The sequence below is a fragment of the Colossoma macropomum genome, unplaced genomic scaffold, assembly GCF_904425465.1.
Source record: "Colossoma macropomum unplaced genomic scaffold, Colossoma_macropomum, whole genome shotgun sequence".
NCBI lineage: Eukaryota > Metazoa > Chordata > Actinopteri > Characiformes > Serrasalmidae > Colossoma > Colossoma macropomum.
Genome location: NW_023494802.1, coordinates 14,006,409 through 14,022,289, shown reverse-complemented (window position 1 = coordinate 14,022,289; position 15,881 = coordinate 14,006,409). Strand labels below are relative to the sequence as shown.

At 38.9% G+C, this 15,881-nt stretch overlaps 1 protein-coding gene across 2 annotated transcripts; it reads left to right on the top strand.

Annotated features, from left to right (window-relative positions):
- Positions 1-6,282: 6,282 nt before the first annotated feature.
- On the top strand, positions 6,283-15,728 carry slmapb (sarcolemma associated protein b). 2 transcript variants are annotated; one of them, XM_036591826.1, is made up of 10 exons: positions 6,283-6,404; positions 6,807-6,866; positions 8,516-8,641; positions 9,428-9,502; positions 9,661-9,966; positions 11,054-11,249; positions 12,461-12,632; positions 13,671-13,805; positions 14,194-14,281; positions 14,728-14,942. In XM_036591826.1, the coding sequence occupies exons 1-9, from the start codon at positions 6,302-6,304 to the stop codon at positions 14,275-14,277; spliced, it is 1,257 nt and encodes a 418-aa protein (XP_036447719.1). In that variant the 5' UTR covers positions 6,283-6,301; the 3' UTR covers positions 14,278-14,281; positions 14,728-14,942. The 2 variants fall into 2 exon arrangements, with proteins under 2 accessions (XP_036447719.1, XP_036447720.1); XM_036591827.1 differs by lacking the exon at positions 14,194-14,281 and having other exon boundaries at positions 6,284-6,404; positions 14,728-15,728.
- The last annotated feature ends 153 nt before the right edge of the window (positions 15,729-15,881 follow it).

Sequence of the window (15,881 nt, the reverse complement as noted above, 5' to 3'; positions counted from 1 at the left end):
ATCTTAACAAACCAATGTCTGTCGAATTTGGTACTCAAGAAAAACACTGGCGAAAAAGATTACATCACAGCTGCTGACTTGCAATTTACCAATAGATAAAACCAACAAATTAGATTAATACCTGCAGCAGTATGAAACTGTTTTTGTACATGTTAAGGTTTATTAATGCTCTTTCTTTAAGCTTCTCCCATACTAAAGCCCCCAAAAAACTTTTTGTGAATTTTGACCTTAAGTGTGTTGGGATTTTTCCTTTGAAGTGCAGCGAACGTAGCATCATTGGACAACTAGGCATGCTTAGAGGGGAATGCTAACTGCTAATTCTGTTAGTTAGTTAATAGATCCCTGCATTGACCAGCATCATGCTGAGGGGTGTGAGAAGAAGGGCCATCCTGGCCACCCAGAGAGAGTGAGGCTAACTAAACCCTCTTGGACTCCTTGCCACGGATGGATGTGGCATCACCGATGACCAAACTAGCGAACTCCCAGTGAAATGCTCTTTGTCTGTTCTGTTAGATAACAGTATGTCATGAAGTGTCAAAAAGCACATAATGTCAGATAGACTCGCTAACACTTGGTTTGCCTGATGCTAAGTGGTATACATAAGCTTGCATTACTTAGCTATATTAGCCTCATAGCTCCAAGGAAGCTTTGGAAACCAGACGTCTTGGTTGATCGAGTACATTTGGGGAAAGGGGAAAATTACCTTGTGCTTTTGTGTGTGTGTGTGAGAGAGAGATAGCAGGCTTGTTCTCTTGACTCTGTTTTTCCCTCAGTCTGTCCTTCCTGCCATCTGTTCTCCCCTCTCACCTCACAGCAGGAGCCTGCAGAGCTACCCCCCTCACCGGGACAGTTTACCTGTCGGCCCTGGACCAGAAACACACTCGCGCACATGCACGCACACGGCCTCTCTCTCTCTGACTCATACAGCAGCAGTGTGTCTGTCGCCAACCCCGATCAGCCTCTATGCTGGCTTTAGTCTACTTTTGCCCAGCTGGAACACATTGGGTTGTCCAGGTTTACGCTGTTCCCCTTAAGAGACTCAGCACTACCTTCAAACTCCATTTAATCTCTTTAATTAGTCCTTCTTTCATTAATTATCTAATTCAGTTCATTGCTTTTCAACTTGTTTCAGCACAAATATTGCACAGCTAAAATGATTCTGATGATAGATCCAGATCAGTTAACATAATTAAATATAAATTACGGTCGAATCTGAATAAGTTGTAATAGATAATATTAAATGTGATGTTATATTATTATCACTTGTGAAATTGGACATAATCTTTATTAATGCAGTTCCAACTACGCAATTTCGCTGGTTTAGATATTACTACAAATATACAATCGTGTGCAAATGTTTGTGTGCCCCTTATCAAATTACACGTCTCTAAGTGTAAATAAGTTAACATATCCTCCACAAAACACACTTTTGCGCATTTTATTGCACAGTTACTTTTTGTTTGCTGAATTTAACATGTTGGGAAAAATAAAACATAAATTTGTGGCCTGTGCACAGTTGGGGCACATGTTATGTTTTATGTTTATATGTTTATTTTTTGCAATATCTTAAATTCAGCAAATAAATTGCAAAATTTGCAAGAAATACAACAAAACATAATTTAATGGTAGAGGTTTGAAGTTTTGCATACGACTATATATTATAACTTTAAAAAAAGTATATGGATCATTCTACTGAAGTGGTTTGAAGTCAAAGTTGAAAACACATTTTGGACTTTTAACTGGCTTGGACTTTCGACTCAAATTCTTTTGCTTTGAGTGACCCAATATCTTAATTATGTTTATTTCATTAAAATGATTGAAAAAATGAATGATTGTTTTTGTCACTACAAAAACAATCGTAACACTACCGAAACTTTACCAAATGTTTCAGTAGTTACATTTTTATCTCATTTTGAGCAACTTAAGTCAATGCTAGCCAGTACATGACTAGCAAATACAGCTTTGAACAGTTGTATACGTACAAAGTCATGTATACATATTCTAAATTAAATCATATTTTAAATTAAAACAAAAAACGCAAACGCAACACAAAAAATGGACTTAATTGCAAAAAATGTGTTTCAGTGGTGACAATTCTTAATGTTTCACACTGATTTTCAGACTTTGGGAAATGTTTACATGGAAACAGTGGGGTCTAACTGATCACTTATGGCCATGAGGGACAAGAATGCAGTCTCACTTCCTGCTCTAAAATGCAGGGGTGAGGCTAAAATAAGGCTCCGCCTATGGAGTAAAATTATGTGTTGCGGTAGTGACATGAAAACCTTGGACAGCATTTTTTTATATAAATAAAGTATTTTATTTAAAAATTAAAGCCATGATAAATCTAAAACTTTCAACTATACTTGAATAGAAATAAAAAATATATATTTAAAAACAACACTGAAAATAATGCAACAAAAAAATAACATTTTCACAAATTTGTTTTCATGAGTTGAAAATTAGGGCTTAGAGTTCGAGACAGCCTTCATAACATAACACCTGTAAATACCTAAGGTCTGAATACTCAATTGTTTGCTTTTTTATTTATATTTTTACTCTGAAACTGCAGTTTGAGCTAAATTAGTAGAATGGTCCATATATTGAGTTATATCATTAGTCCTTGTGCATATTTTACCTACTCTTTATTTTTCTGGCTCGGTTTAAATGAATAAAAATATCAGGCCATTCACCGAAGGTATGAGCTCTTATGTGAAATGGTCATTTTGCATGTACGCATTATATAAGAGTCAGCTACAGATTAAAGAGGATGTTAAAGAGAAACGGAGAGAGAGAGAGAGAGAGAGAGAGAGAGAGAGAGAGAGAGAGAGAGAGTGATCCTGATGATCCAAGCCTAAAAATCTTTTCAGGTAAGGGGATCTTTTCCTCTGAGGTCCAGCTCTTTATTAACAGAGCATGAAAAGCTGCGGCAGGCAGCAGCTTCATCTTAATCCCATGTAAAATCAGCAAGCGGGAGATATTAGGAAGATTTATGGAGAATGACTCATCCCTTTCATTCACGTATTGACAGCAGAGGACAAGGTCATCTCGGGCCCAATGGTCGTCAGTACAGGATGTTTTTTCCCCCCTTTCTTCCTTCTGAGCCAATGCCATTTATGAGGACACAATCAAACAGGCCTGTGCTGTGAATAAGACATGGGCTTGCGCAGTAACCATGGCAACTACGGAGTCTAGTAGTCACTTGCTTTTATTTTCTTTATTTGATTTTTCATGATTAACATTTCAGGGGACATAGTGGGTACAAAGTAAGAGTTTTGTAATGAAGCCTTTTTATTATATAATATGAAACAATATTTAGAAATAGAAAATATTTCTGTCATTCTCTCCTTCTCTGGTTGTGCACATGCCTGTCTGTCTGTGTGCCTGTCTGTCTGTCCATCTCTTTTGCCCTGCTTGTAATTTCATTTATTAAAAGGCAAACAGGAAACTGATATGAGAACTGTGACCTACTGATCCATGTCTGGAAGTTGTACAAGCAGTGTTGGGCAAAATACTTTGAAAAAATAGTGATGACTGAATAATGAATACATTGTCCTAAATGTATTCAGTAATGTATTCAATTACAATAAATAAAAAATAAAAAAAAGAACATATTCAGAATAAATTTAGAATATATCTCAATAAGGCACATGGAATTTTGTTTTACTTAATTCACACTGTTCCTCACTTTCACTGGTTAGTAGTTTTCTTGATGTAATTATTCAGTTAATACGTTTCATGGAAAATTTGCTTACCATTTAAATAAAGTTCTCAACAATTTTTGTTTCTCACCGCATGCTTCAGTCCACTGCTGCCCCTGCAATCCCCCAAGCAGGAGTCCAGTACAACACCTATGCTAAGCTTATCACTCAATGCAAACATGTCCACTGTTAAAGGGATTATGACAAGAGCTTTAGTAATTATGAGATAAATAACTGTCTTATCACATTGATTTATCACCTCAGGCTTTAGCAGAGCCCAGGAACACTGAGATTAACTAGTGATCATCACCTTGATTTATCAGTCTACTCAGGCTTTAGCAGAGCTCAGTAACACTGAGATTAATAACTGATCATCACCTTGATTTATCAGTCTACTCAGGCTTTAGCAGAGCTCAGTAACACTGAGATTAATAACTGATCATCACATCGATTTATCAGTCTACTCAGGCTTCAGCAGAGCTCAGTAACACTGAGATTAATAACTGATCATCACCTTGATTCTACTCAGGCTTTAGCAGAGCCCAAGAACACTGAGATTAACTAGTGATCATCACCTTGATTTATCAGTCTACTGAGGCTTTAGCAGAGCTCAGTAACACTGAGATTAATAACTGATCATCACATTGATTTATCAGTCTACTCAGGCTTTAGCAGAGCTCAGTAACACTGAGATTAATAACTGATCATCACATTGATTTATCAGTCTACTCAGGCTTTAGCAGAGCTCAGTAACACTGAGATTAATAACTGATCATCGCATTGATTTATCAGTCTACTCAGGCTTTAGCAGAGCTCAGTAACACTGAGATTAATAACTGATCATCACATTGATTTATCAGTCTACTCAGGCTTTAGCAGAGCTCAGTAACACTGAGATTAATAACTGATCATCATATTGATTTATCAGTCTACTCAGGCTTTAGCAGCGCTCAGTAACAGTGAGATTAATAACTGATCATCACATCGATTTATCAGTCTACTTTAGCTGGAACTTCAGTGTTTACAAAGAAGCTGTTAATTGAGCTCAGCAAAAAAGCATATTTGCTACATGTCATGCCTTGATTTTAAAATACTTAAGAAACAAGCAGGGTTTTTTTGAAGATGGTATGTTTTCTTTTAATTTAATTGGTAATTTTTCCAAAAGTATTGTCCAAAATATGTAAAAGGTAACAGATACAGATACCTAATTTTTGTATTCTGATTACATATTCCAATTGCTTGTATTTCATTACATTCTACTGGCTCTTCAGATTGATGGAGAATGTGTTGTATGGTTCTTGAAAATGGTGCTATATAGCACCAAAAAGTGCTCTGCTATTGTTATGATGTTTCTGGAGCTATACAGAACCATTTTCAAAAAGGTTCAGTACTGCCCAATTTAGAACTCATTCTCAATCTGAAGAACCATTTCACCATACAAAGAACCATTTAAGAATGAAATGGATCTATATTGATCACATGGTTCTAAAAAGAACCATTTACTTTATTGAAGAACTTTTGAGAAACCATCTTTTTTAAGTGTGCAGAAAGTGGAGATGTAGGTAACCATACAGTAATTTTTCAAAAAGGTTCTATATAGAACCATCTACAGCACATTCTCCATCAATCTGAAGAATGTTTTCATGATGCAAAGAACACATTAACCATGCAAAGGGTTCTCTGAGTGTTCTATTCATGGTTCTATTTAAAACAATTTTCTTTACTGAAGAACCATTGAAAAACCATCATTTTAATGTGTGTAGGTTGCATCAGTGCTCTCCCAATACTTACTGCTTGTGGATTATATGTTTAGCGCTGGCATCTATTGCATACTTTACATGCAGCAAGGAGCAAACACATTTGAAAAAGCCCAAAGTGATACTACATATAGGAAGCCATCACAACAAAGACCAATGGTTCTGAGGTTCATCAGCGCTCTCACGCTGCTTACTGGGGCAACACTAATTGTGTATTTAGAGCTGACGCCACTTGATGCTTTATATTCAGTAAGGAGCAAAAGAGAAAATCATATGATGTTTTCTCTTATTTGAAACATTTACTGTAATGCCCAGTGTGATCATTCCGTTCTAAAATCAATTAAAAATAATTTCCAAGAAACTGGCTCACAAAAAAACAGCTTTCTTCCTTCCTTTTTTACCACCGAGAAACAAAATTTTCTGGTTATGTATATATCAATGGGAATGACACCCAGCCCTCATGACATAGGAGGGTCATGAGACACATACATACAAGCGACCACCTTGTAAGATGGAGCCCACTCGAGTGCATCACTTTCGCCCCGGGCAGTGAAACAAAGGGCCTGACTGTGCTGGCACGCAGCTGCAGCCTCCCTCGGCTGCCTGTGCTCGGATGCATGACCATGTGGGCCAAGCGAGACCTCCGAATAAGCAGTTTCAGGGGAGACTGCGAGTGAATACCTAAACCGAAACATTTATAGATGCTCCATAACAACAACCCAAGGGGCGCTTTTTAATTTAAATCGTACTCAATCAAATATTAGCCCAGGTTTGATGTCTGAAACAAAAGCTCTGCTTTACGAACAACACACTTGCACTAGCTGCCTCCCCCCATCCCCCGAAATGGAATCGTCCAACATCTCCTCAGAAACGCGAATATGTAAAAGATTTGAAGACCCGAAACGCTGCTCCTCCTCAGCATCGGCAAACGGCGCTGCAGCTTCAGGTAACTTTTAGTACTGATTATCAGTGTTCAGTGCTGTCGTGTGCTGTTTAAATTTCGTTATAAAAACACTCTTATGCATATTATATAATTGGTGTTACGTAATGTTGAGCATCAGTGATATATCAGCTGTCGCTTGCAGTCGTCAACGGATTTGTTTGTGTGACTATAATTAACCTTTGATTCATAACAGCTAACTGTTAGCCATTTTAGCTAGCATTATTGGCTATATCACTAAAACAAAGTCAAAAACAAGCCGGCTAATGCTGAAATACTATCATTTGAAAGTAGTTGTACTATCGTAGGTTTAATTAACAGTAGTTTTTAAATTACCACCCTTACTTGAAGTTCAAGTGAGAAAGGTTCGCTAAGCTGCAACACTGCTCTCTACGTCTTCTGTTTCAGAAGAGAACATGGAGGGTCAACAACTAAAGGATCCCCCGAATAAGGTGTCTCTAATAAAAGGTAACTGAAGTGACTACAGCTGTTGGACTATCAGAATGTAGTTTTATCATTTTATGTGTGTGCCAGGGCTTTCCTACCTACAGCTTTGCTCTTCTAAGCTCATATTGAAAGTATCTGTCACTGTTTGGTCCAGAGAGGCTGCATAGAGAGCTTGTCTATATGAGGTAGAAAGAAAGTATGCTGGCTAAATACTCTCAAACTGTTAAGGGCATATTGTGCTCTGAACTATGTGTGTATTTGAGATGATGAAAGCACATAGTGTATGCTGGTAGTAGTCATTTATGCATCTAGTACAGCTTTCTACTTGATTTGATATTGCCAGTAAAATGCATTTTCTCCGGATGTATGCATGTAACATAATGCCTGCGGCGCAGCTTTGATGAGATGAATACAGCACTCTGTCTTCTACAGATATGCGTACAGGATCACATTTTTCTTTGACGCAATGCATGACAGAAACTATCTTTCAGAAGGAAGGATATGCCTATTGACATGCCTTTTGCCATCTATGCATCTGTCGTCGGTCTGTCTGTTGTTCTGTCTGTCTATCTGTCTGTCTCTCATGCTCATGCGTACAGTTAGAGCACTAATATAGGCCAGAGTGTTCCTCTGTGTCCTCACACTGCAGAGAGGTCGTGTGCCTGATCCAGAGTGGCACCGATGAGCATGAGACTGAGACTTATACAACCCAGGAATTCATGAATCCTTAATGTCCTCCCTCTGTCACCCTCCCTGCAACGTCTGAAGGGCATGTTTGGCATGGACAGTGTGTTTGGCTCGCCTGTTACAGCTGACTCATGCAGGATATGTGCAGTGTTGTTTTCCTGAATTCCTGCATCTGCATGCATTGATATCTTCCTAAAATCACCATTTATGGTGCACACTCTTGAATGTGTTTTGAGCTTGCAGGATGAGGTCATGTCTTTTTGGAGCAGTCGATATAATGGCCTGGTTCTCTGCAACCCAATTTTAGAAGAAGTCTGTGCTTCTTATTTGGGAGACCTCCAAACAGAAGCTAAAAGACCTTTACATAGAAATGAAGGCATGTTAATGTGTTGTGAAATGGCTTGTATTGTTGCAGTTTGCTCCAGTGGTAAGTACAGGCTACTTTTGACTGCATTTCTTAGACAGTTTTTTGTAAAAAGAAAGCTGTTCATCTTTAATAGTGACAATGGCCCTAGTTTAGAAATGAGCTCGTGACTTAATGTTTTTAGGGTAAATCTATTCTGGGTCAAGTTATTAATTTATGGAATAGACCCATTTACCCACCTCAGGGGAAATTATCTTGCACTTCCTTCCAGTCTAAATTTAACCTATGGCCAGTCTGAGTATGAACTCTGGAGCAGAGCAGAATTGCCAGGTAATGTGTCAAGATAGAAAAGATAGTAATAGTCAGTGGTGGCCAAACGTTAGGGTGGTACTTCACAAAACAGGATTCCTCAGTTCAACCAGGTAATCTAAGCTCTAAGTCTGAGTTAGCAGACTAACTTAAATATCATACTTCGTGAAATAACCTCAGGATTTGGTTCATCCTTTAACAATCCATTATAATCCATAACAGTCTCTGATATGGTTCCTTTATGTGAAAGACGTGAGTCTGATTGTGCTTGAAGTAATTCACCAAAGCTGTGATATATGTGTCTGCGTAGATGAGTTGAGTCGGAGCTCCATGGAGGCCAGTGAGTCGGAAAAGGTGATTCAGCACCTGAACCAAGAGCTAAAGGAAGCCCATGACCAGGCCACTGCGGGAAAACAGAAGTGTGTAGAGCTGCAAGGTAAAGGCCATGCATGGGACATATAGGACAAGGGCCATTTCCCTCAGGTTTGAAGGTCCATGTTTGAATTTAGAATGGTCAGAATTACTTTATTGTCAAGTGACTTAGATGTACAAGGAATTTGTTTTTTCAGTGAGTCAGATCAGTTGGCTCAGCTCACACTCGACACTCGACTCCCAAAAGGCTCTTCATTCAGTAAGACTGTTAGTCCTGTCACCCCCTAAATTTAGCCAATATTATCATATAATTTTCAAGAAACCTTAGTCTATTAATTAAAACCTTTTAAATAATTATTGGCAAAATTGCATTATGTCTGTATTGGTTGTGGTGATATGGCAAGAATTACATGATAGCAGCCAAGAACAAAACCTTAACCAAACTAACACAACAAGCTTCAGGTTTAGGGGTAACAAGAGGCAGCCAGAATGTTTCAAGGAGAGTCTTGTGTTTGTTATCTGTTGTCTATCAGTTTGGCTTGTCTTAATTAAAAAAAAAAAATCATCTCCTCAGTGAAAGCCAGCTCCATAACATTTACCTAAAGAGCTGACTCGTTCACAATCAATGCATCATGGTCGTAGTGCCAAAATTATCTTAAGGTGGTAGGCTTAGTATCACTCACTTTGAACTTCAGCTCAATGTTTAACAGCTAACAATACAAATCTTTGTAAAATGGACTTACTTCAGTGCTTATAAATAATAATTATAAATAATAATAATAAATTATCAGTTTAGATCAGTTTATTGTTTTCATCATGTTCCCCTGATGGTCTGTGCAACACACTACAGGACTTCTTGAGGAGGAGAAGAAGGCCAGCAAGCAGCAGGCAGAGGAGTCAGCGAAGCAGATGAAAATCCTGCAAAGTAAGTGTGAAGAGATCTCTCTGACTGTAGCATATTACACACCTATTCATTGTACCTGGCAGGATGCAGTGTGTGTGTGTGAGTGTGTGTGAGTGTGTATGTATGTAATTTGGATGTATTGTTTATGTATCATTTATTTTTTCTCTGCATTTGTAAAGCTCAGCTTCAGAAATTACAGGATGACATGGAACATCTCAGAGATCAGAAGGACAGTACCATCTTCAGTATGAGACAGGAAGCGCATGCAGCTCAAGAAGAGGTACAGGTGTTGCGCCGCACCATGGAGAAGACAGCAGCTGAGAGGGACCACGAGGTTAGCGCCCTAAAGGGCAACCTAGCAACACTGACCACTGAGCTGGAGAAATGGCAGCTGGCGGCAAATAAGTATGAGCGTGAGATTGACAGCCTGCAAGCCACTCACCAGCAGCAGAACCAGCAGAGGGACAAAGCTGCTAAACAGCAAGGTACCGTCCACAGTGATGTACACCTTAAACTCGCTTTTACCTAGAGGGTAGGCAGTATGACGAAATGTTATCTTTATCATGATAAACTACGTCACAATATGCTTTTCTGGGTATATCGTGGACATTGTTTCAGCACTGCATGTTTCATTAGAGAAATTAATCCTGTTTAAATGGATTTTGTGTAGCATAGGATATGAAATGAAAACATTTTTTAAATAAAAAAAAATGATTGTACACCTTTTTGATATGTTTTTGTAAATGTACCCCTGCTGGTGCATTCTGTCTGTTCCATTTTATCAAATCTTATATGAATATCATGTACAGTGAAAATGTATGTTAATATCCTGCTGTTATATTTTTGCCATATCGCCCACCCCTATTTTTTACCTCATCATAATATAGGTGGTTTTAGTCACCATTAGCAGTAGTATAACACTAGAAAAGTTTGCTTCAGTCAGATAGCAAAATAAGAACAAAGGAACTGTCAATTTAAACCCCAAACATTAGTAAAAATGTAACTGATGCTGTTGACATCAAACAAATTTTGTTTTATTGAATAATAAAATGTATACTGTGCAAATCTTATCAAAATCAGCTATGTTAAGATTATGAATATCACAAAACCTTAGGCTCTTGTAGCAAGCAGAGCAGTAGCAGCACTTCTGTGGTTGCAGGGTTGATAAATGGGTATCATTGATTGGCTGTATTGATTCTGTGTCCCACTAACACGAAAGTAAGGCTAGCTTATGTGTCTTCCACACCCATTACATCTCGCTGAAAAAATACGGCTTGTACGGAAAGCTGCAAGTGAGTGCAAGTCAGAGAAGTGACATGAAGAGCAAAGAGATCATCATACAACACTCATAGGAATGTTTGTATTTATGTGACACTCATAAGAATGATGACTCATATCTCTGCAGCAGTTATGTAACTGAGTAGTTTGTGTTGTGTGTGTCTGTGCACTTTTGCTTGAGTATATTCCAGTATGCTTGTGAGTGTGTGTGTGTGTGTGTTTGTGTGTGTGTGTGTGTGTGTTTTTAGATGGAATATGTGCTAACGTCTGTATTTTTGTGTGTGTGTGATGCAGCGATTGAGCTGGAGAAGGTGCAGCGGGACTGTGAGAGCCTGCAGAGGGAGTGTGTGTCTCTCAGGTCAGAGAGAGAGCATCTGTCTGTGCAGCAGCAAAAGGAGAAGAGCAGCCTGCAGAGCGAATGCAGCACCCTGCGCACTGAGAAGGACCAACTCATGAGGAAACTGCAGCAGCTGGAGAAAGAACTGTGCAGGTCTGCCTCGCACCACTACATGACCGCCCCTTAATGATGCATCTTTATGCATCTCATTGGTTGAGAAATGCAGGACGGTGTATGGTGTACTCAGCTGGTCCTTGTAAACTTATAATCCTATGAAATTACAAACTTACCACAAGAAAGTTGAGCTTGAACGGCTGACAAAGTCATAAATAAAGGTGATACACCTAGACGGTTTCCCTGTTTCACAGTTTTTACAAATGATGTATCACCATGCAGTATATTCTAATAGACCCATGAATCGTGCATCATTCGTAGTCAACGTCATGCCCGTATTAGTAACTCTGAGTCAAAGCTGTTTTTTTCTATGACGAAAATGAATGGAATTTTTAGAACTTGCTGCTATTATGACTTGTGGTACATAAAAACCTGATACGTTTTTTTCCTATGTACATTTTGGCACTAAATGTCCCTGGATCCTCTGAATTGATTCGAAATATCAGTCCTGTGCACTGAAATTATGTTGCATGAAAATAAGTCTACCATTAAATTTCACTGCTATTGCATAATAACTCCAGCTACCAGCTCCTAACTACCACACTCAGCAAAGCTTCCTGCTTTGTTTCTGGTGGTATTTGCTTGTCTTATCGTGTCAGTTCAGTATGCAACAGTGTTAGCTCACATATGGCAAAATTTGTATTTTGACACTTTTTTGACCTTGTAATTCAAAGGCTCTAGTAGCATTTAGAAGAAAAATGTTTGTAGGGTCACATATCAAATTTGGAACCATTTTGTTAACCACAGGGTGTAATAACTGAGACTTGAAAATCCCATTAATTTGTGCGATAGAGAAATCCAACTTTGACCTGGAGTTTCTAATAGCATGATGACATGACTTTAGTAGTCTATCCCACATGAACATAGACCAGGCTGCCTTTTCATCTGTACAAATAAGTGTATTGTTTGTGATAAGTGTATCAGTTGCATATGGCTCCCATTGCAAACATCTGGTAGTTGTGATGTGTATATTCAGACTTTAAGTTGATGAAGTCTATCTGAATGCACCATTATGTACCCTGTCTTTTGAGTCATAATGCACAGTCTAAGCTCAAGAAGTTAAACAAGTGTAATAAATCACCTTTAACTAAATCCAGCTCGAGGTTGCTACTCATGTTAGCACAGTGAGGCAGCAATGATGTCATGATTATATCTAATATGTGTTTGGTCCCTCCTCTGGCTCCCTTCAGCTGTAAGGACCAGAGCTCGGATCTCACCAGTACAGTGCAGGTCCTGGAGAAGACACAAGTTGACCTGCAAACGCGGCTGAGCGCTCTGCAGGACGAGCACCAGAGAGACACCAGCCAGTTAAACAGCCAGCTGGAGCAGAGTAGCAGCAGGACCAAAGAGCTGCAAAAAGAGGTAGGAGCTGTTTGATGGTATTATGGACAACACAGTTGACTGGCACACAGAAGAATGTAATTTCTTGACTGGCACACAGAAGAATGTAATTTCTTGCTGCTACCTTATTAAGCTGGAGTTTGGTGCCCTTCAGAACCAGCAAATTGAACTTTCAGGGTGGTAGCACTATGCATTTTATACATTGCTCACTTCACTAGGGTTCTGCTTCTCTTAAGCACTGTTAAGATGGGATTAGTTTAACATGAGGGGATGGGTTAATGTCTTTTTTGCTTGCATTTCGCAGTAATTTTAGTCCCGTCCGAATGCACCATGTCAGTCGTTTTTACTGACTGTGTGCTCAGTAAAGATTTCAGCACTTTTACTTTTACCTATTCTAAATCTAACCCCAGGTTATATTAATCCTGTGTGAATCAACGTGTCAGTAGAAATGCTGTCATATACCGTGGAAAAGGAGTTTCTTAAGTATGGAGGCACCACAAAGAATAGTTTAATTGTGTTCTCTGTGGCTAATCAAGCCTATAAGTACTGTCCTCCTCAAGTATATGGCTCTGAACATTAAAATGCCACATTTACAGAAAAAAGTGATTTCATGCAGTGATGTTGCCTGTTGGCTGTGAATTCTCAAGATAGTGATAATGCTTATGACAGTGCATTCACTTAAGACGGCGAGACAAATGTTCAGGGTAATTGGAAAAATGGCTAAGTTAAATGATTTAAATGTGTTTTCAACTGTTTTCTGAAGTAATGGTGTGTAAATCGAGTAGCCAATCATTTCTGTATACTGAGATTTCTTATCCCATGTGAATTGATCATAAATGTTAGACCTCCTGTGGTAAATTGAACTGACCCCACCTCCCTGTGGAAAAGTAATTCTGTCCAAATACTGCTTTATTGTCTCTTAACGCTGGTAGGTGTGGACTGCTGTAAGTTTAGGGAAAAAAAAATGGTCCATGAACTTTCATTTGAGTAGGGGTTAGGACAGTACTACAATTTACTGTTTAACTTTACTTCCTATCGCTCTCTTTGTTCACTTTTCAGTACGAGGAGACACAGGCTGAGCTGTCAGGCCTGAGGGAGAGGTGTGAGCAGGCAGAGCAGGAGAAGCATTCTCTCGGCTTGGAGCTGAAGCAGTGCCAAGCCACTCTGAAAGCTCTGCAGGAGAAAAGCAACCAAGTGGGTTTTATTCTTCATTACTTCTCATCACACCAAACAGGGAGCAGACAATAGGGACAGTTCAAGAGGAATGATCACCAGTACATTGTATATTGTCCCTGAAATGACTGATTTTGTTTGACAAAGCACTATTGAGTACAGGTTTTCATTTTAGTTTAGAGTCCCTTGTTACAGGTGCTGGAGCTTTTTTTTGCCAGATTTTAAGGTGCATACCATTCAAAAGCATTGTGTATTGTGTCTATAAGAGAGAATAGCTCACTCTCTGACCCATTTTAAGCCGTTCAGCTGTCTGTCATAAGAAGTTGCTTAAAATCTTCCTAGGTTGATTTTTTTTTTTTGTTTTTTTTTGTTTTTTTTTTGTTTTTGTAATATCCCTTTCCTCCTTTAGCTGTCTTTATTGCCGCCCATCCTAGCCGTAGTCATCGGCCTTGTCCTGGCTTTGCTGTATTGGTGCTTCGGCCCATTGTGGTAGAAAGGTACACAGTGCTTCCGTCCCCTCGCACCTTTTTTCTCTGCTTCTGCGTCTGCCATCTTGGCCTATGCCAAAAAAAAAAACACACTCCGTCCTGTCTCCTGCATTTGCCTAAGCCAAAACACGTTGGCAGATCATTCTCGAAACACTCCTTGTCCTCCTCTTCCAGGTCCACCTCATAATCAACAGACATCTGTCTGTTACCCCTTGCCATGTTAACAAATGTCTCTGACAAACTGTCTATACTCGTAGGCTGCCCTGCCTAGCTCATAGCTCTTCTAACCATCCCAGCTTTCCACGTGTTTCGACTCTGTCTGCTCTGCCGTTGGCGTCCCCTTGTTCCTGACACCCCCCTGTCACTGTGCGTGTTTGTCTGTGTGTGTTAACATGGTCCGACAGAAGAGATAATGCTGACTGGAGTGTCATCTGTGTGTCTTCTTGCCGTTTCAGGAAAGATGGATCAGGTGGATGCCTGTCGCTGTTGTAACGGTTGCCGTGACAGCCTACATGCTTACAAAGACCTCAACTTGAGCACCTGGCATGATGAACCAGTAAACACATGCATACACGCACATTTTCAATAATATACTGATGTTTTGCCCTCTTGTTTTAAGAGGTGCCCTACGTGTGAATTTGTGTAACTTGTACTTGCAATATTAAAGGCTAGCGGCCTTAGATTAATTATGTAGGGTGTCAAGTCCATATCAGATCCAATTTGAAGCTGCTGCAGCATTTAGGTATGAACAAAAACTCTATTATTGTAGGGTTTTAGTGTATCAGTAAAACTGCTGTTTTTTCCTTATTGCAAAAAAGTGATTTTATTATTTGGTTTGTTTTGCCAAACAAGTATGTACTGTAGTAATTTGCCTTACCAATCTGTTACTCACACAGAGGTCAACCCATTCATTAATGCAGTGATTCTCAAACCTGTCCTCAGTGCCCACCTGACACTGTCCATGTTTTAGCTCCAATTTAATTTGTACAAATAAGGGAAGAATATGGACCATGTGTATGGCCCTAAAGACCAGTTTGAGAACCACTTTTCACTTTTCAAGTGTTACCATGAAAATTAAGCTTATTTTAGTAGTTCACAGAATAAAAGCAATAATGCATTTGAAACATTAACTCACATATGAAATCACACTCGATATGTAGATGCCTCTGTTTTGTCTCCTGCATCCTCATGTAGTGTTTGTGCGGTTGCCAATTCTGACCTCTGTCTGAATTTTTCAATATAGACGTGAAAGCGTTGTCTATGCACTGTACATTATTGTTCTAAGGCTTTAAGTTATTGACAACTACTACACAGGAAGTTTAAAAATAAAGAGCACTAACTTGTCTCAGAGAGACTCTTAACACAGTCACTAATTTGTTTGTTACTTGTACAGAGATTTACTGAAAACCAAAATAATAAAAAGCAAAAACAAATAAAAAAAAAAACCTGAAAACAACTTGTGATTGTGTGACATTGGATTATTGTTACCCATGTGTTTTGTGTGTGGAATTGTGGTTCTGTGCTCATTAAGGTGAAATATTAATAATATTAACACTGTTTTCGACTATTTGTAGACTGTTTCGATTTATTTTTTTTGGTAATGAATCTC

Bases quoted from the DNA above. Each gene is read 5' to 3' on its own strand.
- slmapb (XM_036591826.1), top strand. From the start codon at position 6,302: ATGGAATCGTCCAACATCTCCTCAGAAACGCGAATATGTAAAAGATTT. The intron at 8,642-9,427 runs GTAAAGGCCATG...AACACACTACAG, and splicing joins GAAGTGTGTAGAGCTGCAAG to GACTTCTTGAGGAGGAGAAG. The intron at 13,806-14,193 runs GTGGGTTTTATT...TTCCTCCTTTAG, and splicing joins TGCAGGAGAAAAGCAACCAA to CTGTCTTTATTGCCGCCCAT.